The sequence below is a fragment of the Vipera ursinii genome, assembly GCF_947247035.1.
Source record: "Vipera ursinii genome assembly, chromosome: 7".
Taxonomy (NCBI): Eukaryota; Metazoa; Chordata; class Lepidosauria; order Squamata; family Viperidae; genus Vipera; species Vipera ursinii.
Window position 1 is genome coordinate 3,234,983 of NC_139521.1, and position 27,000 is coordinate 3,261,982.

Here is a 27,000-nt window from a genome sequence, read left to right on the forward strand (position 1 = left end):
GTCGTTTCCGACTCCAGGGGCCGGTGCTCATCTCCGTTTCAAAGCCGAAGAGCCAGCGCTTGTCCGAGGACGTCTCCGTGGTCATGTGGCCGGCATGACTAGACGCCAAAGGCGCACGGAACGCTGTGACCTTCCCACCGGAGTGGTCCCTATTTTTCTACTTGCATTTTTACGTGCTTTCGAACTGCTAGGTTGGCAGAAGCTGGGATGAGTAACAGGCGCTCACTCTGCTACGCGGCACTCGGGATTCGACCCGCCAAACTGCTGACCTGATTGACAAGCTCAGCGTCCTAATGCACTGAGCCACCGCGTCCCTTTTAGTCCTCTAATTATCACTAATTAATTAATTGTCCTCACTGTCAGAAAGTTTCTCGTTAAGTTCCAGGTTGCTTCTCTCTGGTTAGTTTCCATCCATTGTTTCTTCTCCTGCCTTCGGGCGCTTTGGAGAATAGCTTGACTCCCTCTTCTTTGGGGCAGCCCCTGAGATACTGGAACACTGCCATATTGTCCCCCCTCGTCTTTCTCTTCATTAAACGAGACATTCCCAGTTCCAGCCACCGTTCCTTATGTGTTTTGTCCTCCAGTCCCCTCATCCTCTTGGTTGCTCTTCTCTGCACTCTTTCCAGAGTCTCAAACCTCTTTTTTTTTTTCTCATCGTGGTGACCAAAACGAAGCAGGATTCCAAGGCTGAAGACTTCTTAACGCGGTTTCTTGGCTTTTTCTTCTGAAACGTCGTAAACCCAGATTGTTGGACCCAGATTGTTGGGGGCAATTAAGCTGACTTTGTAATAATGCTGCTTGGTGTGTGTGTGTGTGAAAGCCCTCATAAGCAGGCCTATACATAGAATGAAGGCTACTGCTAAGCTTGTAAGCCGCCCTGAGTCTTTGGAGAAGGGCGGGATATAAATGGAATTAAAATTAAAAAAAATAAAATAAAAAATGAGGACCCAGATAGTTGGGGGCAATAAGCTGACTTTGTAAAAATGCTGCTGGGGGGGGGGGGGCTGAAAGCCCTAATAAAGCAGGCATATGCATAGAATGGAGGCTATTGCTAAGCACATTTGATTTGTGCTTTAGATTGTAAGCCGCCCTGAGTCTTCGGAGAAGGGCAGGATATAAATGGAATTAAAATAAAAAAAAATAAAAAAATAAAATAAAAAATGAGGACCCAGATTGTTGGGGGCAATAAGCTGACTTTGTAATAATGCTGCTTGGGGGGCCCCCAGAAAGCCCTAATAAGCAGGCATATGCATAGAACCAAGGCTACTGCTAAGCACATTTGATTTGTGCTTCTTAAGATTGTAAGCCGCCCTGAGTCTTCGGAGAAGGGCGGGAGATAAATGGGATTAAAATATATATATAAAAAATGCAGCTTTTGCACTTTGGGGGGGTGGGAAGAGAAGACGGGGCGCCGGTGGGGAGCGGCGCAGGGGGAGCCCGGGCCAGGGGGGCGTCTGCCCAACCCAGCCGAGGGAGGGCAGATTGAGGCGGGGGTCTTTTGGGGAGGAGGGGGGACCACCAGGGTCCCGGGAGAGGAGGAGGAGGAGGAGGAGGGAGGGACCCCCGCCCCGAGAGAGAGAGAGAAGGCTGCCCCCTCCTCCCTCGGGCTGCAAGGCTCCGCCGTCTGCCCGCCCCGTCCCGCCCGGCAGGAGGGCAGTCCCGGCCGGGGAGGGACGAGCTGCCCAGCCGCGGCTCCTCCCCGGGGATCCCGCTCGCCTCCTTCCCGTCCGCGCAGGGCAGCCGCAGCAGGGCCAGGGCGGCGGGCAGGCAGGCAGGCGGCGAGCCTGGCCCGGCAGCCGAGCAGCAGCAGCAGCAGACAAGGCAAGGAGGGCGAACGGGCGGGGGTCTCTCTCCGCTGCCGAAAGGCCCGGCCGGGGCCAGAGCAGGGCGGGCCGCGCCTCCCCGGGCCCGGCGTCTCTTCCTGGCGGGCTCCGCAGCAGCCGCAGCCGCCGCCGCCTTCTCGGCTGCGCGTCCCCGCCAAGCTGCTGCGCGTCCGCGTCCTGGCCGGGCTGGGCGGGGGTCGCCGGAGAATCTGGCCGAGGCGCTCTCTGGCTCCAGCGCCGAAAGGGGGGGGGGGCCGTGCCCGCAGCTTGCGAAAAGCGCATCTCTATATGTAGGGGGGTGCGTGTGTGTGTGTGGGAGCCGTCCCTAGGTAGGTTGTAAACAGCATGGTGTAGGTGCTTCAGTTGGAGAGTGGGCGACTACATTTCAGTTTTGAGCTGTGCCCTTCTGCCCACGGTCAAAAAAACAAACAAAAAGACAATGTTATCTGACCTTATGTCTTTACCATGTATCTCATGGTATATGGTATGTCTCATCTTATTTTTTATATCTTATATCTCATACTTTATATCTTATATCTCATCTTATATCTTACCTTATATCTTATATCTTTTATATTTTACCTTCTATCTTACCTTATGTTGTTGTTGTTGTTGTTAGCTGGGAAGTCGTGTCCGACCCATCGCAACCCCATGGACAACGTTCCTCCAGGCCTTCCTGTCCTCTACTATCTTCTGGAGTCCCTTTAAGCTCACGCCTCCTGCTTCAGTGACTCCATCCAGCCACCTCATTCTCTGTCGTCCCCTTCTTCTCTTGCCCTCAACCTTTCCCAGCATGAGGCTCTTCTCCAGTGAGTCCTTCCTTCTCATTAGGTGGCCAATGAGATATAGATATATAGATAGACATAGATATAGATATATAGATATAGATATGTTGTTGTTAGTTGCGAAGTCGTGTCCGACCCATCGCGACCCCATGGACAACATTCCTCCAGGCCCTCCTGTCCTCTACCATCTTCTGGAGTCCATTTAAGCTCACACCTACTGCTTCAGTGACTCCATCCAGCCACCTCATGCTCTGTCGTCCCCTTCTTCTCTTGCCCTCAACCTTTCCCAGCATGAGGCTCTTCTCCAGTGAGTCCTTCCTTCTCATTAGGTGGCCAAAGGATTTGAGTTTCCGCTTCAGGATCTGGCCTTCTAAATCTTACCTTATATCTCATACCATATATCTTATATTTTATATCATAATGTATATGTTATATCTTATATCTTTTATCTTATATCTTACCTTATATCATATCTTTTATCTTATCTTTTATCTTATATCTTATCTCATATTTTATATCATATATCTTATATATTATATCTTATTTCTTACCTTATATCTTATATCTTCTTATATCTTATATCTTCTTTTTTATATCTTATATCTTTTATCTTCTTTTTATATCTTACCTTATATCTTATATCTGTTATATTTTTTTATATCATATCTTATATCTTATATCTTACCTTATATCTATATTTTATGTCTTATATCTTACCTTATATCTTATATCATATCATATCTTATATTTTATATTTTATATCTTATCTTACATGAGCCCTCCCCCTTCCCCCCCAGGATGGGCGTGGTTCTGAGGGGGGGGGAAAGGTGCTAAAAGAGATGACCGGGCAGTTGGGCCCACCCCTCCAGCCTCCTGACTGGATTGAGCAGCTGCCGCTGATGCCTCTGCGGAGGGAGGGAGGGAGGGCGGAGGGGGCCGGGCTCCCCTTAGGAAGGAGAAGCTGAGTGTGTGGGGGGGGGTTGCTGGGCTGGAAAACAGCCTGTCCCAACACAGCCTTAAAAGGGCCAGCAGTCGGGAGAGTTACGCGCTCAAAGTAAACCTCCAGGAGACATTTGGCCCAGCCAGGATCTTCTGGTGGAGTTTTCCTGGCGTCCTCTAGAGCAAGATGGGTGGCATATAGAAGGGAGGGAGGGAGAGAGGAAGGAAGGAGGGAGGAAAGGGAGGGAGGGAGGGAGGGGCAGAGGAAAGGAAAGGGAGGGAGGGACAGGAAGGAAGGAAGAAGGGAGGAAAGGAAAGGGTGGGAGGGAGGGAGGGGCAGAGGGAGGAAGGAAGAAGGGAGGAAAGGGAGGGAGGGACAGGAAGGAAGGGGAGGGAGAGGAAGGAAGAAAAGGGAGGGAGGGAGAGGAAGGGAGGAGGGAAGAAGGGAGGAAAGGAAAGGGTGGAAGGGAGGGAGGGGCAGAGGGAGGAAGGAAGAAGGGAGGAAAGGGAGGGAGGGAGAGGAAGGAAGGGGAGGGAGAGGAAGGAAGAAAAGGGAGGGAGGGAGAGGAAGGAAGGGAGGAAGGAAGAAGGGAGGAAAGGAAAGGGTGGAAGGGAGGGAGGGGCAGAGGGAGGAAGGAAGAAGGGAGGAAGGGGAGGGAGGGAGGAGGAAGGGAGGAAGAAGGGAGGAAAGGAAAGGGTGGAAGGGAGGGAGGGGCAGAGGGAGGAAGGAAGAAGGGAGGAAAGGGAGGGAGGGAGAGGAAGGAAGGGGAGGGAGAGGAAGGAAGAAAAGGGAGGGAGGGAGAGGAAGGAAGGGAGGAGGGAAGAAGGGAGGAAAGGAAAGGGTGGAAGGGAGGGAGGGACAGAGGGAGGAAGGAAGAAGGGAGGAAGGGGAGGGAGGGAGAGGAAGGAAGGGAGGAAGAAGGGAGGAAAGGAAAGGGTGGAAGGGAGGGGCAGAGGGAGGAAGGAAGAAGGGAGGAAAGGGAGGGAGGGACAGGAAGGAAGGGGAGGGAGAGGAAGGAAGAAAAGGGAGGGAGGGACAGGAAGGAAAGAAGGAAGAAGGGAGGAAAGGAAAGGGTGGAAGGGAGGGAGGGGCAGAGGGAGGAAGGAAGAAGGGAGGAAGGGGAGGGAGGGATAGGAAGGAAGGGGAGGGAGAGGAAGGAAGAAAAGGGAGGGAGAGGAAGGAAGGGAGGAAGAAGGGAGGAAAGGAAAGGGTGGAAGGGAGGGGCAGAGGGAGGAAGGAAGAAGGGAGGAAAGGGAGGGAGGGACAGGAAGGAAGGGGAGGGACAGGAAGGAAGAAAAGGGAGGGAGGGACAGGAAGGAAAGAAGGAAGAAGGGAGGAAAGGAAAGGGTGGAAGGGAGGGAGGGGCAGAGGGAGGAAGGAAGAAGGGAGGAAGGGGAGGGAGGGACAGAAAGGGAGGAAAGGAGAGGCAGGCAGGTAAGAGGGAGGGAGGAGAGGGAGAAAGGAAGGAAGGGAGGAAAGGAAACGACACCTTCCTGGGCCTGCTCCGTGAAGCTCCCCTCGTAGGCAGACCTTGCAGAGATGACCCTGGGGGTGGGGGGGCTTCTCCCTCACTCTCCGGCCGGGCCCTTTCACACCACTTGGATGCCCTGCCTGGGCTGAACGCTTTTCAATCCCTTCCAGGCCCCCTCGCGCCCAGCTGGGAAGCTCAGGGACAGAAACATCGCAGAAGCTGAAGACCACCACCCAAAACACCCCCCTCCCCCACAGGAGTTGGTTTTTTTTAAAAAAAAACAACCCCTCGTAACAACTTTTAGTGATGCTTTTCCCCTTCCCTCCTTTTGTGGTGACCGTTTGAGAGCTGTGCGCTAGGAAATTTCATTTTAATGTATGCCAATTAGTATACGTTCAAACTGACAATAGTTTTCTATTCTATTCTATTCTTTAATTCCATTTAATTCCATTTATATCCCGCCTTTCTCTTCTCTTCTCTTCTATTTTCCAATATTTATTCTATTCTATTATTCTTTTTATTCTGTTCCATTCCATTCCGTTTCAGATATTCTATTCTATTCTATTCTATTCTATTCTATTCTATTCTATTCTATTCTATTCTATTCTGTAATATTCTATTCTATTCTATCCCATCCTATTCTGTTCTATTCTATTCTATTCTTCATTCCTATATTCTATTCTATTCTATTCTATTCTATTCTATTCTATTCTATTCTATTCTATTCTATTCTATTCTATTCTATTCTATTCCAATATGTATCCTATCCTATCCTATCCTATCCTATCCTATATGCTCTTCCATTCCATATTCTATTCTATTCTATTCTATTCTATTCTATTCTATTCTATTCTATTCTATTCTATTCTATTCTATTCTATTCTATTCTATTCTATTCTAATTCTATTCTATTCTATTCTATTTTATTGTATTCTATTCTATTTTATATTATCTATATTCTATTCCCTTATTCTATTCTATTCTATTCTATTCTATTCTATTCTATTCTATTCTATTCTATTCTATTCTATTCTATTCTATTCTATTCTATTCTATTCTATTCTATTCCAATATGTATCCTATCCTATCCTATCCTATCCTATCCTATCCTATATGCTCTTCCATTCCATATTCTATTCTATTCTATTCTATTCTATTCTATTCTATTCTATTCTATTCTATTCTATTCTATTCTATTCTAATTCTATTCTATTCTATTCTATTTTATTGTATTCTATTCTATTTTATATTATCTATATTCTATTCCCTTATTCTATTCTATTCTATTCTATTCTATTCTATTCTATTCTATTCTATTCTATTCTATTCTATTCTATTCTATTCTATTCTATTCTATTCTATTCTATTCCAATATGTATCCTATCCTATCCTATCCTATCCTATCCTATATGCTCTTCCATTCCATATTCTATTCTATTCTATTCTATTCTATTCTATTCTATTCTATTCTATTCTATTCTATTCTATTCTATTCTAATTCTATTCTATTCTATTCTATTTTATTGTATTCTATTCTATTTTATATTATCTATATTCTATTCCCTTATTCTATTCTATTCTATTCTATTCTATTCTATTCTATTCTATTCTATTCTATTCTATTCTATTCTATTCTATTCTATTCTATTCTATTCTATTCTATTGTTTCCCTAATTACTAAGCTAAATATTTGTATATTGAAAGTGATGGTATAAAAGGGCCATAAAAGTGTTTCAAACTCAACCGCATCACATGACATATCGTGATGTAGCTCAACATTTTTGCTTTTGTGGAGCTGGGGCAGGTTGTGGCCTGTGTGTGACACATCCGGCATGCGGGCCGCCAGTTTTGACAACCCTGATCGGAGTCATTTCATACACAAATACGGGTGTGTGTGTGTGTGTGTGTGTGTGTGTGTGTGTAAAGTTGCGTTAGTGCTGTCTAAGGAAATTTTTTCTCAAACACTTCTTTTCCGAGGAGTGTCACCCAAGGACAGGTGTAGCCAACCTCGGCTCTTTTATGACTCGTGGACTTCAACTCCCAGAATTCCTGAGCCAGCCACACTGAGGGGAAAGGGGGAGGTTTCCAAGCTGAGCCATGCTGGCTGAGGAATTCTGGGAGTTGAAGTCCACGAGTCATAAAACAGCCAAGGTTGCCTACCCCTGGCCTAGGCCTAGGCCGCTTTATGACTCATGGACTTCAACTCCCAGAATTCCTGAGCCAGCCACGCTGAGGGGAAAGGGAGAGGTTTCCAAGCTGAGCCATGCTGGCTGAGGAATTCTGGGAGTTGAAGTCCACGAGTCATAAAAGAGCCAAGGTTGCCTACCCCTGCCCAAGGTCAACTGTCACAAGCTGCTAAGCCCTCCCCAAAGGCTGGCACAGCGGGCTGAGCAGATTGACACCGCAGCCAGCTGTCAGCTTTGCCCTCCTCATGACCCACTGGATTCTAGAACTCTCCTGTCCTTGTGATGGGGAGACGGTCAGCCTGGGGGTAAAACTGGAATCTCTCTCTCAACTAGCTTTTCTAGATATCACGATGGACGATCCAGACTCCGGTTTCAAAGAGCTGTTGGCCAGAGCAAAATCTGGAGAACCAAAGTCGCAGACAGAGGTTATTTTGCATGCTTTGTTGCCTTTTTTAATTAATCCTTTTAGAGAAATAATACAGAATAGAGTAGGGTAGGGTAGGGTAGGGTAGAGTAGAGTAGAATAGAATAGAATAATGGAATGTAAAATAATGAATAGAATAGAATAGAATAGAATAGAATAGAATAGAATAGAATAGAATAGAATAGAATAGAAATAAAACATAACAAAACAGAACAGAACAGAATAGAAATAGAACAGAATAGAAATAGAACAGAACAGAATAGTAGAAAGAATGGGATGGGATGGGATGGGATGGGATGGGATAGAATAGAATAATAGAATAGAATAGAATAGAATAGAATAGAATAGAATAGAATAGAATAGAATAGAATAGAATAGAATAGAAATAAAACATAACAAAACAGAACAGAACAGAATAGAAATAGAACAGAATAGAAATAGAACAGAACAGAATAGTAGAAAGAATGGAATGGGATGGGATGGGATAGAATAGAATAGAATAGAATAGAATAGAATAGAATAGAATAGAATAGAATAGAATAGAATAGAATAGAATAGAATAGAATAGAATAAATATATTGGAATGGAACGGAATAGGAAGAATACAGTATAAGAATGGAATGGAATGGAATAGAATTGGAACAGAAAATAGAAATTCTTTATCGGCCAAGTGTGATTGGACACACAAGGAATTTGTGTCCGGGGCTGAAGCTCTCGGCGTACATACAAACAAGAAGGCGATAATCTAAAAAGTGACTTAAATCTTCCTGGATATGAAAAGAGAGAGTCACACGCCCAATTTGTCGGCGTGCAAGCCGCCAGTTCCACCGGTGAGCTTGCTGGTGCCGCAAGGGGAGCGCCGCTGGGCTGCCGGCCGGGGCGAGGGAGAAGCCGCCGGCCGGTCTGGTGAAGAGAGATTTCTGCTTCCCACAGGTGGGGAGGCACTACTTGAAGTTGGCCGAAGAGCAGGACGAGGAGTTGAACAGCTGCAGTGCAGTGGAATGGTTGATCCCGGCTGCCAAACAGGGCCAGAAAGAAGCCCTCAAAATGCTGCACAGTTGCTTGGCGGAAGGAAAAGGTAAGGAACAGGCTTTCCCGAACGCGGCTGGTCCTCGACTTACAACCATTCGTTTAGTGACCGTTTGTAGCTTGGGAAAAAAAAAAGCGTCTGAGGACCGTTTTTCCCAGTGAGGAACTTTGCAGCGTTCCCCGGGGCTACGCGGTCCAAATTCAGAACGCTTGGCAAGCGGTTCGTATTTCCGACCGCGGCGGTGTCCCCGAGGGGGTGTGTGTGTTGTCACGCGATCCCCTTTTGCCACCTTCTGACAAGCGAAAGTCAATGGGAGGGAGCCAGATTTGCTTAACGGCCGTGGGACTAACTTGACAGCTGCAGTGATTCACTTAATGACTGTGGCATAAAGGTTGCAAAATGGGGCAAAATTCACTTAGCAACAGAAATGTTGGGCTCAACTATGATTGTAACCTGAGGACTACCTATATTTTGAGTTGATAATTCCTGTCTGTCTGCCTATCACCTATCATCCATCCATCCATGTATCTATGTCTCTATCTATCTCTATATCATCTATCTCAGTTTATCCTATCCTATCTATGTATCTATCTATCTATGTATCTATCTTCTAATCTATCATCATCTCTCTATCTCCTATCATCCATCCATCTATCTATGTCTCTATCTCTGTATCAATCTATCTATCTCTGTATCTATCTTTCTATCATCTATATCATCTATCTGTTTATCCTGATCTATCTATCTATCTATCTATCTATCTATCTATCTATCTATCTATCTATCTATCTATTTATCTAACATCTATCATCTATCTATCTATCTATCTATCTATCATCTAATCTATCATCATCATCTCTCTATCTCCTATCATCTGTCTATCTATTTATCTACCTATCATCATCATCTCTCGCTCTATATCTCTTAACATCCATCTCTATCATCTCTCTTATCTCCTATCATCCATCCATATTTGTATCTCTATCTCTGTATCTCTTTCTCCTATCCATTTCTCTCTCTCTCTCTCTCTCTCTCCATCCATCCATCCATCAAATTTTGGGGCCACCCACCTCCCTCCCTCACAGAGGGACTCTGTGTGGTCTACAAATAAAATATCAAAACATAAAAGCAGTAGCTAAGATTTTAAAACTCCATGTTAAAAGTTCCTTTAAAAAGTGAGGGGTTGGGGGCTTTCAGGGTGCTAACCAGCCCCACAGCCGCTTGCTTCTCTGTGGGCCCCAAGCAGGGAGCCACCTTTTAATTCCTTTCCAGAAGGCCAGCTGAGCGAGGGGTGGGTGGGGTCCGCCTTCCCTCCAGTTGGGGGTGAGGATTCCACAGAGTGGGGGCAACCACAGAGAAGGCTGTCTTCCGGGGCCCTGCCAGTGGGAATTCTTCAACCGATGGGGTCCGCAGCACCCCTGCCCTGCCTGACCGGGTAGAACAGGCCGACGTGATGGGGCAGGGGGGAAGATGGGCCTGGCTGATTCCTATGCTGAGACCCCGTCTTCTCCTCCCCTTTCTTCCCCCCTACATCCCCCGTCCGTTTTAAATCCAACATCAGTCCCAACTCTCTTGTCCCTCCGACGAAGGGAGTGCAGCTCAGAAGAGCATCAGCTCTTTCGATGCAACTGGAAGAGGGGCTGTCAGACCCCCCCCCCTCCTTAGTACGAACAGAAAGATGCCGGGGGGAAAATGATGGAGCCACCTTAGCCACAGCGGACCCCCCGCGCCACCTCCGCCCTCCCCCTTTTGGGTCCCATGCAACCCAAGGCCTCTCCTCGTGTTTCCTTTCCTTCCGTCTTCCCCAAGGAGACGCAGGCAGACAGGTGTGAAGTTTTCATGGCAAAACAGTTGGAGCAAAATGATGCTCCTGACGGGCAAAAGGGTCTTTGCCCCCCCCCCCCCCCGCTCTTTAAGATTCACGGTGAAAATCTCCTCCAGGAGGAAGTGGGGAAAGTTCCTCAGAATATAAACAAGAGAGGGCTTCTGAAATTATCTGGGACACGACTCATCCTCTGCACGACCTGTTTTCCTTGTCCCCTTCTGGGAGGAGGGGTGTCCGTGGTATCCGCAGCAGAACATCCAGATTCAGCCATGGTTTCGTTCCACACAGCATTAACCTTGTGAACTCTCAGGCTTCCCCCTCCCGTTACGTACCCGAGATGGACAGCGTTTAACGTTTATTTGTTATGTATATGTAGGAGTGGGTGGGACTATACATATGTTGTATGTAGTATGTTTTAGGCGTGCGTCACGTATGCGTTTCACTTTGAGAGCGGGCAACTAAATTTCACTTTTGAGCTGCGCCATTGTGCCGACGGTAAAAAAAATTTTTTTGACAATAAAGGTTATCTTATCTTACTTTCTATCTTAAAACTCTGCCAGGAGCCTAGAGCAGCCATTCTGCTCCGAGGTTGTGCAACTGGGGGCAGTCAAATCTTAACGTTTGCAATTTTCTTCCCCCCTCCCCCTCCTTCTCTTCCCGAGGCATCACTTTGGAAAACCTGCCAGAGGTGAAGCAGCTGTTATCCGAGACTGATCTGGAAAGAGCGATCAGAAAAGCGGCCTTGGTCATCTACTGGAAATTAAATCCAAAGAAGAAAAAGGAACTGGCTGTTTCGGAACTGCTAGAAAACGTCGGCGAAGTGGACAGCCAGGGTCTGTGTCTTTTTTGACCCCCCCCCTTTTAATTCTTCTTTGCTTCCGTTGGTTGGCGCAGGCTTAGATGACCTCGGGGCCTGCAAATTAGTGGGGCTCCTGGCCCTGGGGAAGGAGGGGGGGCTTCCTGGGTGCGTGTGTGTGTGTTATTCCTTTGTTTTAACCCTTTGTGTCCCGCTTCCCACTTGAACTCTTCACACCCGCCTACCTATCCTGAGAACAGGCCAGGGGGACCAGCGCCCGGGGCCGCTTCCAAAGACCGTTCAGAAGCAAAGAAGGATGCTGGAGAGACTGGTCAGCTGCGAAGGTAGGGAGGGCTGCCTGGGTGGGAACCCCTCCCCTCTTTAGACCCGGCTGCCCCCTTCTGCTCAGGAGGAACCATATTAATCCTAGCTTCTTTGGGACAAAGCCGAAGAGCCCCATGGGATCAAGAGGGATAGGAATTGGGGTGGGCACGGATTCAAGCCACGGAGAAATCACGGCTTCTAAAAAGATAGCTCTGTGCGTGTGTGTGTGTGTGTGTTAGTTATAAATGTTGCAGAGATGAAATGAAATGATATATGATATGGTATGGTGTGTGGTGTGGTGTTATGTGATGTGATATGATGGGATGGAATGGAATAGAATTAGAATTTAGAATAGAATATAGAATGGAACGGAATGGAATAGAATTAGAATTAGAATTTAGAATTTAGAATAGAATATAGAATGGAATGGAGTGGAATAGAATAGATTAGATTAGAATTAGAATTTAGAATAGAATATAGAATGGAATGGAATGGATTAGAATTAGAATTAGAATTAGAATTTAGAATAGAATATAGAATGGAATGGAATAGAGTAGAGTAGACAGAGTAGAGTAGAATAAATTAGAATTAGAATTTAGAATAGAATGTAGAATAGAATAGAATTAAAATTAGAATTAGAATTTAGAACAGAATACAGAATGGAATGGAACAGAACAGAACAGAATAGGGAATGGAATGGAATGGAAAGGAAAAGAAAAGAAATGGAGGAAGTTCTAAGAAAGCTCATGCAGTGACTCCATGGCTAGTTTTTTTTCTGTGCCACCTTTTTCTTTGTTTTGGAGTAAAACGCTAAGAGATACCCCCACCCCACCCCGCCCTCCAGTGATTTTTTGGGGTGACAGTTGTGTGCATTTCCATTTTTTTTAGAAACCAGAATCTGCCAGAGAACTTCTCCATTGCCAGAGGATGCCTTAGGCCTAGGGGAGGGGAGGGGGGGAGGAGGGGCTGAGCTGAGGGTTGCCCCCACACGTGGAGTCGCCATCCGCTTGGCGAACCACTTTGTGCCACTCTGGGCAGAAAACCCCCAGCCTCAGCAAACATATCAGCCAGTGGGAGTCATTTTCAACTGTGACAGGCACCCAAAGTCTTAATAATAAATCAGACAAACATTCCCCACCCGTCTCTGGGTTCTCGCTTCGTTTGTGCCAAGCGAGACTGGGCCGGCACAAAGACAACCAGCCTGGCAGCCTCTCTGAACCGTTCAGGCCTCTTGATTTTTTTTTTATAACAAAAACCGCGCCGGAAAACTCCGGCAGTCTTTAGCAACAAATGCATCTTTTGCCAGAACGAGCCGTTGCGGTCTTTTTCCTCTTGCCCACGCAACCTGCTAAAATGCCGCCTCTCCAACGCTTTCAGCCAAGAACTCCATGGCCCTGGACGACTTTGTTGAAATAACCAAGAGGTACGCCAAGGGCATCATCCCGCCAAGTATGGTCCCTCAGGAGGAGGAGGACGATGATGACGAGCTGACGGGAAAGAGCCCCGAGGATCTCCCCCTCCGACAGAAGGTGAATGTGGGCTTCGATGCCAAGTGTGCCCCGCCCCCGGCCCCAATTTGCTCAGGGAGGGTGGAGGAGGTGCAGCCCCCAAAGCAGGGACAGCATTGTAAGCGTGGGTCTTGGGTGCAGCCCCTTGGCAGATCGACCCAGCTGGGCCCTTTCCGAACTCCAGTGACTGGCCGCTAGAGTAAAGAGGTGAAGCTGGGCCCCTCTGGCCACTTGGAGGACACCTTTGCAGTCACTTCCGGCAGGTTATTTGTCTGAAGGGACAAAACAGGTCCTTGACAGGTGGTGTTTAGGAACTTAGTATGTTTCCTATCCTAGTCAGCCCGCCAGTTTCATCCAAAAGGGCCCCATCACGACAGCTCGGGGGGGGTTGATTTGGTCGTCTCTGCGGCTTGGGATGACCCGCCCACGGCCTCTCTTTCCAGATCATCAAGTATCCCCTGCACGCCATCATGGAGATCAAAGAGCACATGATAGAGGTGGCCTCAAAAGCTGGCATGCACTGGCTGTCCACCATCGTTCCCACCCACCAGATCAACGCCCTGGTCTTCTTCTTCATCCTCAGCAACCTGACCATCGACTTCTTTGCCTTCTTCATCCCCCTGGTGGTCTTCTACCTTTCTTTCGTTTCCATGGTGATTTGCACCCTCAAAGTCTTCCAGGATAGCAAAGCGTGGGAGAACTTCCGCACCCTCACCAGCCTGCTCCTTCGTTTCGAGCCGGACCTGGATGTCGAAGAGGCGGAGGCGAATTTTGGCTGGAATCACCTGGAGCCCTACTTCCACTTCCTACTCTCGGTCCTCTTCGTCATCTTCTCCTTCCCGATAGCCAGCAAGGAATGGATGCCCTGCTCCGAGCTGGCCACCATTTCCGGTTTCTTCATGGTGACGAGTTATATGAGCTTGGGCACCAGCGTTGAGCTGTACACGCGAAGGGCCATGTTGACCGAGGTGACTGCGGGGGCCCTCTGCCTACTGCAGGAGGCCCCCGACCACTGGGGTTACGTGAAGCTCCTGGGTAAAACATTTTACAGCCTTCCCCTTGGCAGCGTCATGGTGCTGAACCTCAGCGTCCCTTGCCTCTTGTACCTGTACCTCTTTTACCTTTTCTATTGCATGGCACGACTGAAGAACTTTAAGGGGATCTATTGCTACTTGATTCCTTACTTGGTCTGCTTCATGTGGTATGAACTCTTCATTGTGATTCTTCGGGAATCCACCGGCCTTGGTCTCCTTCGGGCTTCCGTGGGCTACTTTTTATTCCTGTTTGCGCTTCCGGTGTTAATGTTGGGCATTGCGCTGATGTGTCTTTTTCACTTCCTGCGATGGCTGGTAACGCTGGAGCTGACCAAGATTGTGGTCACCCTTCTCCTCTGCGGGGTTCCTCTGCTCTTCCACTTGTGCACGCGGGCCAGAGTCTCTGCCGTCGAGATGGTGAAGTCCCTTACCAAGAGCTCAATCGTGAAGCTTATTCTGGTGTGGCTGTCTGCCATTGTGCTCTTCTGCTGGTTTTACGTCTATCGCTCGGAGGGGATGAAGGTCTACAATTCGACGTTGACGTGGAATCAGTACGGGTTTGTCTGTGGGCCCCGGGCTTGGAAGGAAACCAACATGGCGCGAACTCAAATTTTATGCAGTCATCTGGAAGGCCATCGGGTGACCTGGACGGGGCGATTCAAGTACGTCCGAGTGACCAGCATTGAGAACAGCGCCGAGTCCGCCATAAATATGCTTCCCTTTTTTCTCGGCGACTGGCTGAGATGCTTGTACGGAGAAACGTATCCTGACTGTGATCCCAGGAACACCACCCTGGAGGAGGAGGAACTGTGTCGGCTGAAGTACTTGAGCAAGCACAACTGTCACATCAAGAGGTTTGACCGGTATAAATTTGAAATAACGGTAGGCATGCCCCTGAGTGGCGGGAACGGCAACCGGGCGCCTGAGGACGACGACATAACCAAGGACATTGTGCTGAAGGCCAGCAATGAGTTCAAGTACGTGCTGCTGAACCTGAGGCAAGGCAGTCTGGTTGAGTTCAGCACCATCCTGGAGGGCCGTCTGGGAAGCAAGTGGCCGGTTTTTGAGCTGAAGGCCCTCTCCTGCCTCAACTGCCCGTCAAAGCTCCCCGCGGCAGGCCGGCACGTCAAAGAAGAGCACGACTGGCGGAACACCGTTCAGACAGCATTCCGATTCGTCTTCAATTTTTTATTCTCCCCTTTCCTGTCCATTGCCTATTAAGCTCTGGCTGTAACACCTGCTCCGACACGGTTGTTTGGCTGTCACAATCTGATCTAATGGCATTTAGCACGGTACGTCATGCGGTCCTCATATTTTTTTTCCTGCGTTGCACAACAATATTTAGAAAAACGCCCAGCTGCGTGTTGAAAGGACTTTCTAGAGAACTAACTTATCAAACTAGAGATGCCAAAAAAACACAACTTTGCCTTCTATGTATACTCAGTAGTTAACACGAACTTTATTCCACAGGTGAAATTCTCAGCTGTAACCATCGCAATAATGTCAAAATTGAGGGCGCGTGATGACGACGCCTGGGCATAGAAGCTCCAACTTACGACTTGTGCCAGGCACCATGAGACAAGCACGTTGATGTGGGCATGAGTTTTTTTTATCTCTCTTTGCTCTCCCCAAGGACTGCAGAGAACCGTACTCTAGAGCAGGGGGTCTTCAAACGTGGCCCTTTGATGATTTGTGGACTTCAACTCCCAGAACTCCTCAGCTAGCGTGGAATTCTGGGAGTTGAAGTCCACACACCTTAAAAGCTGCTCAGTTTGAGAAACTGATGTAGAGAAGGGGGTCTTCAAACATGGCCCTTTGATGATTTGTGGACTTCAACTCCCAGAACTCCTCAGCTAGTGTGGAATTCTGGGAGTTGAAGTCCACACACCTTAAAAGCTGCTCAGTTTGAGAAACTGATGTAGAGAAGGGGTCTTCAAACGTGGCCCTTCGATGACTTGTGGACTTCAACTCCCAGAATTCCTCAGCCAATTCTGGGAGTTGAAGTCCACAAGTCATAAAAGGGCCAGGTTTGAAGACCCCTGCTCTAGAGGGAACAAATTCTCTGCCGATAATTAAATTCTGCAAACAGACCTCAGCTAATTCAGCGGCATGACTGGGTGATTTTTCTGAGGGAAGGGCCCTCATTTCAGTTCCGTTTTTTTTCCTCCAGAAGGAAGCGGGGGAAAGGAAATGGTTTAAGCAATAAGCACGATTGCTTAACTCTGGAAATAGTATTGAGCCTCCGGAGATGACTCTGTCCTTCTGATCACAAGCATCAAATAAGGATTAAAAAATATGACACACTTTGCCAGGTGTTTTTTTTATACCCACTTTCCTTATATGCACGTAGTATGTTAACATACCCAATGCCGTGTCATGTTTGGCATAGTCACTGAAGATTTTGTAGCACGCCTCCCCATACTTTGGGGGTCAAGTAAATTGTCCTTAGTTCTGGGTTAACGGGTCCTTCTCGCTCTCTCCTTCTGAGTCTCTTTATTTTGGTGTTAGTTGCGAAGTCGTGTCCGACCCATCGCGACCCCATGGACCACGTTCCGCCAGGCCTTCCTGTCCTCCACCATCTTCTGGAGTCCATTTAAGCTCACGCCTACTGCTTCAGTGACTCCATCCAGCCACCTCCTTCTCTGTTGTCCCCTTCTTCTATTGCCCTCAATCTTTCCCAGCATGAGGCTCTTCTCCAGTGAGTCCTTCCTTCTCATTAGGTGGCCAAAGTATGAGTTTCAACTTCAGGATCTGGCCTTCTAAAGAGCAGTCGGGGTTGATCTCCTCTAGGACTGACTGGTTTGATTGCCTTGCAGTCCAAGGGACTTGCAGGAGTCTTCTCCAGCACCATAGTTCAAAGGCCTCAATTCTTTGGCGCTCGGCCTTTCTTACAGTCCAACTTTCACAGCCATACATTGCAACTGGGAAAAAGTCTTTTATTAGCCTAGTTTAAATAAAGAGAGAGCCTTGCCCAATTATTCACCATTATTCCTAATTATTACAGTTTCTCTGAGGTTGGGAGGACAGCAAATCCAAGAAATTTGCAGAAGCCCACCAACATCCCAAGCCAACTCTGGCTCTTTGAACTGAGGATACCAATTATATTTTAAGAGTTTCCCTGTTTTAAGTTTTTTCCCCCCCTCAAGGCCAGCTGGGGCAACGGGATGAAGCCAGGTGCCCTATCTTTACCCCAGCATCATGTTGGGGTTATGACATCTGATCACAAGAACAATGTTGAACGACCTTTGGATTGAAAGGCTTTCCAGCCACTGTGTGAACACCCAAGAGTCTTTCAGAAAGTGGAATAAAATGATTACTAATGAAACAGCCACCTGGTCATAAGGAGAATTTATTCCGAGATGACTGTGCAATGAATTAAAATGTAGAGTAGTCGCCAAAGGACTGGGTGGTGGGTCATGGCATAATTAATCCATCTCAACACATCTTATTGCTGCAGACCTTCATTGGGGAGTAAGCTCCATTGATTTGCAGGGCGTTTACTTCCCAATAAAGGCCTTTCATCAGTCAAGTAGCGGTCATATGTCCAAAGCCATGTCTCTCCAGAGGAATCCTAATCCACTTCCGTGTTCATCTTGTCCTGGAAGATGTACAGGTTGTTTGTGGCCGCAATAGCAATGATGTTCTCCGTGGGATGCCAGGCTGTGTGCAAAATCTTTTTGGTGAAGTCCAGGCTGTCGGCGCTGATATCCTCTTTCCGCCTCTTGCCGCCGGCGCACACACGGCGAGGCTTCAGGATGGCCCGGGGTTTACTGTTCTCGCGCGAGGCCTCCAAAGTCACGTCGCGCTTCGTGTTACGGTCAAACATTCGGAAAAAGTTGTTGTAGGCCCCGGTCATGATGACGCTGGCAGAAGAAAGAAGAGCAGTGAGATTAGTAGCTGGGCTAGGAATGAGGGCAAATTCCCCCACACCGCAGCCCTCAGCCCGTGTTGGAGGGCTGCCAACATGATGCTTGTATTAGCGCTTCGATTGGTGACCTCTGCAGGTGGACAAGGCTGACTCTACAAGGTCATAATGAAGAAGAGAGAGGACCGTCACATCAAGTCGTCCTCCTGCACACTGCCTTCCTGGGTTGCAACTATGAAAGGTGGGGGGGATGAAGTCCCCTCCCCAGAATGAACGTGGGAAGCTGCACTTTGCTGGCCTGGTTGTGCAGCGCCCCTTCCTCCTAGGACCCAGCCCCCATGCACCAAAGAAAGCAGGCTTTGAGGCGGCCACCGTGCCTGGGAACGGAGGCCCACTTTGAAGGGTGAGATAGTCAAGGACAGGTTGAGGAGTCCAATTGCTTGAAGGTTGCCTTGGTCTCATCGCCGGCCCCAGGAAAGTTGGTTTCCAGCTAGCGTTTCTTCTTTTAATGGAGTATTTTCTTTCTTCTTCTTCTAAGACCTTTTTTTTTTTTTGCTATGGAGGTAACCCTGCACGTGTTCTTAGTGGGACTGTCAATCGCTCGTCTGCCACTTGACAGCTGTCCTTTGTCCAGCTGGGAACTCAGGTCCAGCAGCTTTTCAAAGGTGGCCAGTAGGAACCATGCAAAGACTCTGCCTAGTTCCTACTAGCCACCTTTGAAAAGCTGCTGAACCTGAGTTACCGACTGGCCAAAGGACAGCTGGCAAGCAGCAGATGAGCGATTGACACTCCCTCCAAGACATTAAATGCGCCATCTTTGCAGGCATTACACAGCTGTGGTGGCGTAGGGGTTAGAAAGCGGCATTGCAGGCCGACTCTGCCCACTGCCAGCAGTTCGATCCTGACTGCTTCGAGGCTGACCCAGCCTTCCATCCTTTCAAGGTCAGTCAAATGAGGACCCAGATTGTTGGGGGGCTGACTCGAAACCGCTTAGAGAGGGCTGTAAAACACTGAAGCAACATATAAGTCTTAAGTGTTATTACCTGTCGGACCCGTTCCATGCACATTCAAATTTGTCAAAGATGCAGTCGTTTTCGTAGAGAGAACACAACTTGCTTCTAAGGTAATCATGAACCTGTTTGGTGCAGAAAACAAGACAGCCATTATTCAAGGTCAGACTAGCCCTTACAGCCACGACTCTCAACATGCCAGTCCAAATTCCATTGCAATATCTTCGCTTGGGTGTATGGACAATGTTGAGCAGGGATTCTATTTCAGATGGTGTTTTTATATATGTGTGTGTGTGTGTGTGTGTGTGTGTGTTATATATATATTATTTACTTCAGTTGATTGGCCACCTAATTCCAGTGGACTGTTCTAAGATAAGTTCTGTTCTAAGGGTAAATCATCAGTGACCCTTAATTGTTCATCAATTTCTGATTGGGTACCTGCGTTTCTAACGATCAAACACAGCCTTCTGAAATCTCCTTGTTTTAGGGTTTGATTCAAGATCGCGTTCATTAGTTCAGCTAACCATTTACTGTACTTGGCTGGGTGTTCCAACCACTTTGCATTCACACACACACACCCAATTACTGAGAAGGACAAATTATATGGCATCTCTGGAACCCACTTATCAACTGAGGCTCAGGAGCCCCAATGCCAGACATTAGCAACAGAAATTCTGATCTCAGCTTTGATCATAAGTTGAGGAGGGAGGAACAAAACTGCACCAGGAGCTGTGTTGGAGGAGGAGGAGGAGGAGGAGATTGGCACCAGGAGCTGTGCTGGTGGTAGCTCAGTTACAGGTAGTCCTCGAATTATGAGTACAATTGAACCCAAAATTTACGTTGCTAAGTGAAACAGCTAAGTGAGTTTTACGACTTTCCTTGCAACATTTGTTAAGTGAGTCACTGCGGTTGTCGAGTTAGTGACATGGTCTCCCCTTGCTTCAGTCAGGCCAGGGGGATTTATGGTCAACAGCCTCCGGGGTGGGTGGGCTTGGTGAAAAAGAGCAGCCCACATCCGCACCCGCTCTGTGACCGAGTATTCCTGATGTGGGCAGACCTCTTTGGCACAACAATGGAGTAACACATAGCCAGTCACATGCCTTGGCTGGTTTGGTACGTTAAAAAAGACGGAGAAATACCTGATATATTTCTATAGGCTTTGTTTCCATATTCAGATCCCAAACTTTGACAGTGAGGTAATCCCTCGCTAGCAGGTAGCGCCCACTGTGGCTGAACTTTACATCTGACACCGAAGAAATGATTTCTGAGAAGAAGGAACGGCTACCAGGATCTTCTGGTTCTTCAAAAACTGGGGAAGGAGCGAAGGAAGGGCAGGGAGGGAGAAGAGAAGCAAAAGGGATGGGAGGAAGGAAGGAAGAAGGGAAGGAAGGAAGGAAGGAAAGGAAGGAAGGAAGGAAGGAAAGGAGGGAGGAAGGGGGGAAGGAAGGAAAGGAGGGAGGGTGAGGGAGGAAGGAAGGAAGGAAGGAAGGAAGGAAGGAAGGAAGGAAGGAAGGAAGGAAGGAAGGAAAAGAATTCAGGATAAGTATGTCACATTTCTACACAGCTGCTGCTTGTACGACATTTAACATGTCTCATTTTGTGAAGTATTTGCATATTTCCACTTGCAATGCACATAAAAGCCTCGCCTCACCTCAAATTCATCCTTGTAGCATGAATTGGTCTTGTGGCACAGAGTCCGTCCCTTGCCAAAAGTCCCTCAGCTCAAAAACAGAGGCCCTTTTTATCAAATCGGACAAACCGCTCCCATCATTCTACAAAGCGTGTCTCTTGGCCAGGAACTAAAACTGGATATTGGCTGAAGAGCTGCCATTGCAAGCATCGTTATCTGTTCGAGCAAAGCTAAACCTAGATAGACACGCAATAGCGGCGAATCTCTGCAGCCCCCCAGCGTAGGATGAGGCTGAAAGTTTATTCTCTGAGCTGGGTTGGTTTCCGAGCCTTTCATTACCAGGCTAGGTAACACCGCTGAAGATGTTACCCAGCCTGGTAACGAAACGTTCGGGAACCCACCCGCAAGCTCGGAGAATGAAACTCCGCCCTCGTCTAGACGTCTCTGACGTTCATAATAATCACAAATCTGCCCGCCCCTGTCTTGCAGCTGAGATGGTGCCGAAGCCCCGGTACCCTCGTCCTTCTCAAACCAACCCAGGGACCCTTTGGATGCCCCCCAACAAAGTCTTGCCGTGCACTGCCGGCCTCGCTGAAAGCTCAGGGAGAAGCGGGCTCCATAACCTACGCTTGAAATGCTTGTCGCAGAGGGCCGAGGCCCGCATGTCGCACAGCCGTAGGGACCCCTTGCTGCTGCTGTAGACAAAGAGGTTGCAGTGGTGGGGGTGGAACTCGGAGGCAGTGATGACTTCGGTCAAGTCCTCCATGTTGTCGGGTTTTATGTCCACAATGTCTGCGTGGGAAGGCGGGTTAAGGAAAATCACTGTCGGGTGCCAGCAACCAGTATGTCTCACGAACAGTCCCCAAGCTGGAGCTTTATTGCTAGGTACCTGTATTACAAGAATCTTGCCAGACTGATTGCATCCTCTCGGGAATGGCCGGATAAGGCTTTAGGGATTCTGTAGCCATCCCTGCTTTCTGCAGCGCAAGGACTCCAAGCTCAGCCCTCTCTTAACACCTTCCCTCCAGTCCAGCTGGCTATTCCACCACAATCGTAGACTTTCATTGTCTAGAGCAGAGGTGGGGAACGATGGCCCCTTGGATGACTTGTGGACTTCAATTCCCAAAATTCCTGAGCCAAATGTCAAGCAATAACATTCGATGTTAGCAGTGGGGTCCTGCAACCTTGTGCTTACACTTCTAAGAAATTTACTGAAAGCGATAGGAGATGGACAGTCTGGGAGAAGGAGGCCTTCGCTATTAGGTGGGGGCTATTAAACTGGCGGGCACTACTTAGAAGGGAGCAAGGTGTCTTTTGAAGTATGGACAGATCACAAAAATTTAGAGGCACTGAAAACTCGCCGCAAATTGAAAAGCCCATACGTCAGAAACTTGACATCAACATGGCTGGCTCAGGAATTCTGGGAGTCGAAGTCCACAAGTCATAAAAGGGCCATCGTTCCCCACTCCTGCTGGCTCAGGAATTCTGGGACTTGAAGTCCAAAGTCATAAAAGGACTATTGTTCTCCACCCCTGCTGCTCAGGGATTCTGGGAGTTGAAGTCCACAAGTCATCAAAAGGCCCTTGTTCCCCCACCCCTGGTCTACAGCCATTCATTTTTATAGCAACATTTTCGTATGTGGGTCACGGAGGGGAGACTAATAGGCACGATCCTCTCTCTTAGTGTGTCTGGGAGGAAAAAGAGTAGCTCATATCTACGCAAGGGGGAATCAGGTGTTCCAGGGAAAGGGTTACCCACCATCAGAGAGACAGAGAGATCTGAAAGGGCAGCAGACAAGGCAGCTGAACAAGGAAAGGCCTTGTTTTCATACCTCGGCGCGCGCAAGAAAAAAAAGATGGTAGTTTTGGGTGAAGTAGGACCCTTTACGTGTATAACGGAGAAATAAAGAATGCTTGCATGGGACACCGGCATTTGTTTTGCTTCTCAGATTCCCAGAAATCTACGGCCGATCCCATCTTTCACAGGATCAGAGTAAGCAATCCCAAGGATACTAAAGCTCCGGTCGGTAATGGCCAAATGCCAAAGGTTAATCCTGAGATCATCGGCAGACATGTAAGTCTCACAATCGCTGTTCACCGAAATGGAATTCACGTGGTAGGTGTGGCCATTTGCAAAAACTTTCCTGGGACTGACTTCCACCATCAAGTCAGTGGGCTTCAGTACAGGCACCTGCACGAATAAATACACTCATGCATTAACGTCAAATGTGTAGGTTTCTTTCCCGAGGGGCCTCGGAAGGTGGCATGCCATACAGGTGGTCCTCGACTTACAACAGTTCGTTTAAGTGTCCGTTTGAAGTTACAACGGCACTGGAAAAACTGACTTATGACCGTTTTCAACCTTACGACCGTGGCAGCATCCCCAAGGTCACGCAATCCAAATTCAGACGCTTGGCAACCGACTCGTGTTTATGACGGTTGCAGTGTTCCCCCCAACCCGGGGTAATGGGATACCCTTTTGCGACCTGACAAGCAAAGTCCATGGGGGGGGGAGCCAGATTCACTGAACAACTGGGTTACTAATTGAACAACTGCAGTGATTCCCTGGCAAGAAAAGTCGTAAAGCACCTTTGGGACATGCAACAGGTATTTTAAACAAAAGAATTATAATCTAAACGGGGGGAGGGGAAGTCCAAGCACGCACCTGAAGTGAGGTCACCGTAGAAAATTCCTTCAGTTTTCCTTCCTCATCTTTTAAATTATATCCCTCGGGTTTCTTATCTCGCTCAGTAATTTTCCACAGTTTAATCGTTTTATCTTCAAACAAGCCGAAAAGTTATTGAAAGAAAGCGCGTTCATCTTTTAGTGTCATCGTGCGTTTTTAAACATAATACAGTCCTCGACTTACGACCGTTCATTGATGGGCGATTCAAAGTTACAGCGGCACTGAAAAAAGTTGAAACTTCAACTTGCCCCCAATTTTATGACCGTTTTTCACACTAATGACCATCGCAGCAGCCCCAGGGTCACGTGATCAAAAATCGGACGCTTGGCCACTGACTCACATTTATGACGGTCGCACTGTCCCGGGATTACGTGATTCCCCCTTTTGCGACCTTCTGACAGGAAAAGTCAATGGGGTAATCCAGATTCATTTAACGACCGTGTTACTTACATAACAACTGCAGCGAATTCACTTAACAACTATGGTGAGGAAGGTGGTAAAGTGAGGCAAAATTCACTTAACAACGGAAATTTTGGACTCCATGGCAGTCGTAAGTCGAGAACTATCTGAATTTATAAAACTTATTTTTTATCTTACAAACGTACGATTTATTTATTGCCTGTTTCAAATGGAATAGGGTTTTCTGCCTGAGCAGGGGGTTGGACTAGATGACCTCCAAGGTCCTTTCCAACTTTATTATTATTATTTATTATTATTATTATTATTATTATTATTATTATTATTATTATTATTATTATTATTATTATTATTAAAAACACATTAGACTCATATTTCTAGCACAGACCTTCATTAATCACGACTAGAAATAAACCTATGGGAAATATATGGGAATAGCTGAAGGATACACACACACACACATGTACACACACACACACACACACACACACACAGAGGCTTTTTCAAGGCACTTCTCATTGCATTTTTCCATCCCCAAATATGTCTATTCTGCTGCGTAAAAGAATTTTGGAAGACTTGGTCAATGCAGAATTCCACTAGAAATTCCTCTGGGACCCCAGTGCAGAATGAAGTTCAGGCAAAGGAAATGTCCTCTTCGGATTCTCCTGAACCTCTTTCCAAACCAAGAAGCCAACTGGTCATCGGAGGCATCAAAAAAGGAGGGAGGGAGGGAGATAGGAGGCCATGTCTGGCCATGTCTGGGAAGAAGAAGGATGCTGTCTGGGAGTGCTGTGGGGGGGGGCACTTTAAGTCAGTCAGAGACAGGACCATTTGGTACATTAAAACAAAATGTAATCCAGATAGAATATTTCTAGTTTAAGGCAGGGCTCTCCAACCTTGGCAACTTTTAAGACTTGTGGACTTCAACTCCCAGAATTCCTCAGCCAGCTTTGCTGGGAGTTGAAGTCCACAAGTCTTAAAAGTTGCCAGGCTTGAGGACCCCTGGTTTAAGGGCTGAACTATGGCGTCTCTGGTGCTCTGCCTATTTTCTTGCAGACTGTCTCAGGATGGCCAGCTAAGTAAAGCTTGGCTCTGATGACGTTCCCTAATGAAACCTCTGCAAGGAAACCACCCAGCTCAGAGAGCACCAAGGACCCCACAAAACGTAACGCAACCCCTGTGCGATCGAAGGACTTTCTCTTTAAGGAGCCCAGAACTGGTTCCTTCTTATATTTGGTGTGTGTGTGTGTGTGTAAGAGATGACTTCTTGAAGTCATGGAAACAGGGAAGAATCTTCCTCAAGCATCCACAAAACTTTGGGGACAGGAAAGGGTCACCAGTTGCGGATTTTGAACAATTGTGTCCTGGACGCCCTCTCCTGCTTTTGGGTGTGTGTGTGTGTGGGAGGGCTTGTATCACTGTAGCTCGCCTGGGTACGGAGGCCTTTCGGCTCCATGCGGCGCATCATGTGTGTCAGCAAAGCGAAAGGGAATTCAAGATCGTCTAAAAGCCCGAGATCTATCTGCCAGACTCTCGTCAAGAGTTCGACCCACTAGGGTTTTACCGTTGGTCGAGAGAAGAGCGTGGGCTGCGTTCTGCTGCGGCAACCATTTGATCTTGTTTATCTTTTCCTCGATTTCCAAACTCTTCAAATAGTCAAATTCAGGCTCGTGGCTCTGGAAGGTGCTGTAAACATTGTACTCGCCTTGGCAGTAAGGCGCATTTTTGCTCTGCAAACGAGAGAGAGAAAGAAAAAAAACAACAACAAACCTGAGAATCAGGGCTTATCTCTGCCTTCCAGCCGAAACGGGCAGCCGAGGCTTCAAATCAAGGAGAACAGCCCTGCTGGTGCTATTCGCCCCAATGCCAGCCTCTGGAGCTGGTCTGCTAACATTAAGGGCAACTTTCAGGACGGCCCCCCCCAACTCCTGCCCCACGTGTCTTCTGGCTGAGCTGCTGTGCCCAGACAGCGTGACCGAATCCCAGGCTTTCCCACAAGGGTCGTAACAGCTGGTGCCGGTCAGCAAGGCAGTTGCTGCGGGAAAACCTTTCATATTTTAGATTATATCCCAACAGCAAACTGCTCAGCGAGGGACGGAAAGGGTTCCTGAAAAATACACGAGCTGATTCTAAAATAGCAAAACTGCAACTAGGAAAGAAACCAGTTGACATGAGTGTCTACGCAGGTTCTCCGTCATCCAGGTCAGGGTTGTCCCCACAGGTGCTTTTTCGCGAGACAACTGGACGCTTGTTTTTCCTCTGAAGGCGTTTCGCTACTTATCCATTTTCCTCCTTTTAGAGAGCCGTTGAGGCCCCTTGGAGGCTTCTCTGTGTCCTCGGGGGTCACCTGAGTGGTGCAAATGGGTGTGGAGCCTTCTTGGAAGTGCTGAAAGGGCTCTGTTGTAGACTGGAGATAGATGATGTCGTATCCCTCCCCCCTCTGTTGAGAGAGGGCTTTTCAAATAGGCCACGGGTGTCAAACTGGATTGTGTCATCTCATGTACTGCAAAGTTTTTTGTCTTTGTGGAGCTGGGGTGGGTGTGGCCTGTGCGTGACGTATCCGGCCCACAAGCTGCCGGTTTGATGCTCCTGAAATAGGCTGTTCATCCACCTCCAGCAGTTCCAAGAAGGCTCCACATGGTCCTTTCAGCAGTTCCAAGAAGGCTCCACACGGTCCTTTCAGCAGTTCCAAGAAGGCTCCACACGGTCCTTTCAGCAGTTCCAAGAAGGCTCCACACGGTCCTTTCAGCAGTTCCAAGAAGGCTCCACACGGTCCTTTCAGCAGTTCCAAGAAGGCTCCACACGGTGCTTTCAGCAGTTCCAAGAAGGCTCCACTCCACACTACTCAGGTGACCCTGAGGACACAGATAAACCTCCAAGGGGCCTCAACGACTCTCCAAAAGCAGGGAAATGACCAGTTGTCTGCAAGGAGTATAAATCCTTCCCTTCCCCACCATCCGGTCAGAGCTGAAGAAGCTTCTGGGATGAGAAGCGAGACGTCTTCAAAGAAAAACAACCACAAAGTCCAGTTGCTTCCTGAAAAACAAGCACCCTTGGGACTGTCCACGAGAGTGTGGAATTAAAACGCACCCAAATATGGACCGTATCCTTGTCTGAAGTGGTAGAGGGTTTCCTGCCTGAGCAGGGGGTTGGGCTAGATGACCTCCAAGGTCCCTTCCAACTTTATTACTGTTATTATTAAACGCCATCCAGGCTTTTCCTTCTAGCTCCGCAGATATATTAAAAA

General features: G+C 47.8%; 2 protein-coding genes across 7 annotated transcripts in view; one reads left to right on the top strand and one right to left on the bottom strand.

Moving 5' to 3' along the window:
* Positions 1-1,677: 1,677 nt before the first annotated feature.
* WFS1 (wolframin ER transmembrane glycoprotein) lies at positions 1,678-15,880 on the top strand. 3 transcript variants are annotated; one of them, XM_083367624.1, is made up of 7 exons: positions 1,678-1,811; positions 7,546-7,630; positions 8,563-8,707; positions 11,147-11,317; positions 11,541-11,624; positions 12,982-13,133; positions 13,556-15,880. In XM_083367624.1, exons 2-7 carry the CDS (start codon positions 7,556-7,558, stop codon positions 15,365-15,367), a joined length of 2,439 nt encoding a protein of 812 aa, XP_083223750.1. In that variant the 5' UTR covers positions 1,678-1,811; positions 7,546-7,555; the 3' UTR covers positions 15,368-15,880. The 3 variants fall into 3 exon arrangements, 2 of the variants coding, with proteins under 2 accessions (XP_083223750.1, XP_083223749.1); XR_014493053.1 differs by lacking the exon at positions 1,678-1,811 and having other exon boundaries at positions 7,430-7,630; positions 13,556-15,438; positions 15,617-15,880; XM_083367623.1 differs by lacking the exon at positions 1,678-1,811 and having other exon boundaries at positions 7,430-7,630.
* Positions 15,881-16,018: 138 nt separating this feature from the next.
* Positions 16,019-27,000, bottom strand: part of PPP2R2C (protein phosphatase 2 regulatory subunit Bgamma) — a 31,840-nt gene continuing 20,858 nt past the window's right edge. For all 4 annotated transcript variants that reach the window (XM_083367693.1, XM_083367691.1, XM_083367694.1 and 1 more), the window contains 7 exons: positions 25,318-25,483; positions 23,316-23,428; positions 22,664-22,841; positions 21,279-21,443; positions 20,161-20,330; positions 19,055-19,146; positions 16,019-18,009 (listed from right to left, as the gene is read on the bottom strand). In XM_083367693.1, coding sequence (XP_083223819.1) covers positions 17,718-18,009; positions 19,055-19,146; positions 20,161-20,330; positions 21,279-21,443; positions 22,664-22,841; positions 23,316-23,428; positions 25,318-25,483 — 1,176 coding nt within the window. In that variant the 3' untranslated portion in view covers positions 16,019-17,717. The remainder of the gene's footprint in view (positions 18,010-19,054; positions 19,147-20,160; positions 20,331-21,278; positions 21,444-22,663; positions 22,842-23,315; positions 23,429-25,317; positions 25,484-27,000) is intronic.

Coding starts and splice junctions, on each gene's coding strand:
- WFS1 (XM_083367623.1), top strand. CDS start 7,451: ATGACCCACTGGATTCTAGAACTCTCCTGTCCTTGTGATGGGGAGACG. Junction 7,631..8,562: donor AACCAAAGTCGCAGACAGAG/GTTATTTTGCAT, acceptor TGCTTCCCACAG/GTGGGGAGGCACTACTTGAA. Junction 13,134..13,555: donor ATCTCCCCCTCCGACAGAAG/GTGAATGTGGGC, acceptor CTCTCTTTCCAG/ATCATCAAGTATCCCCTGCA.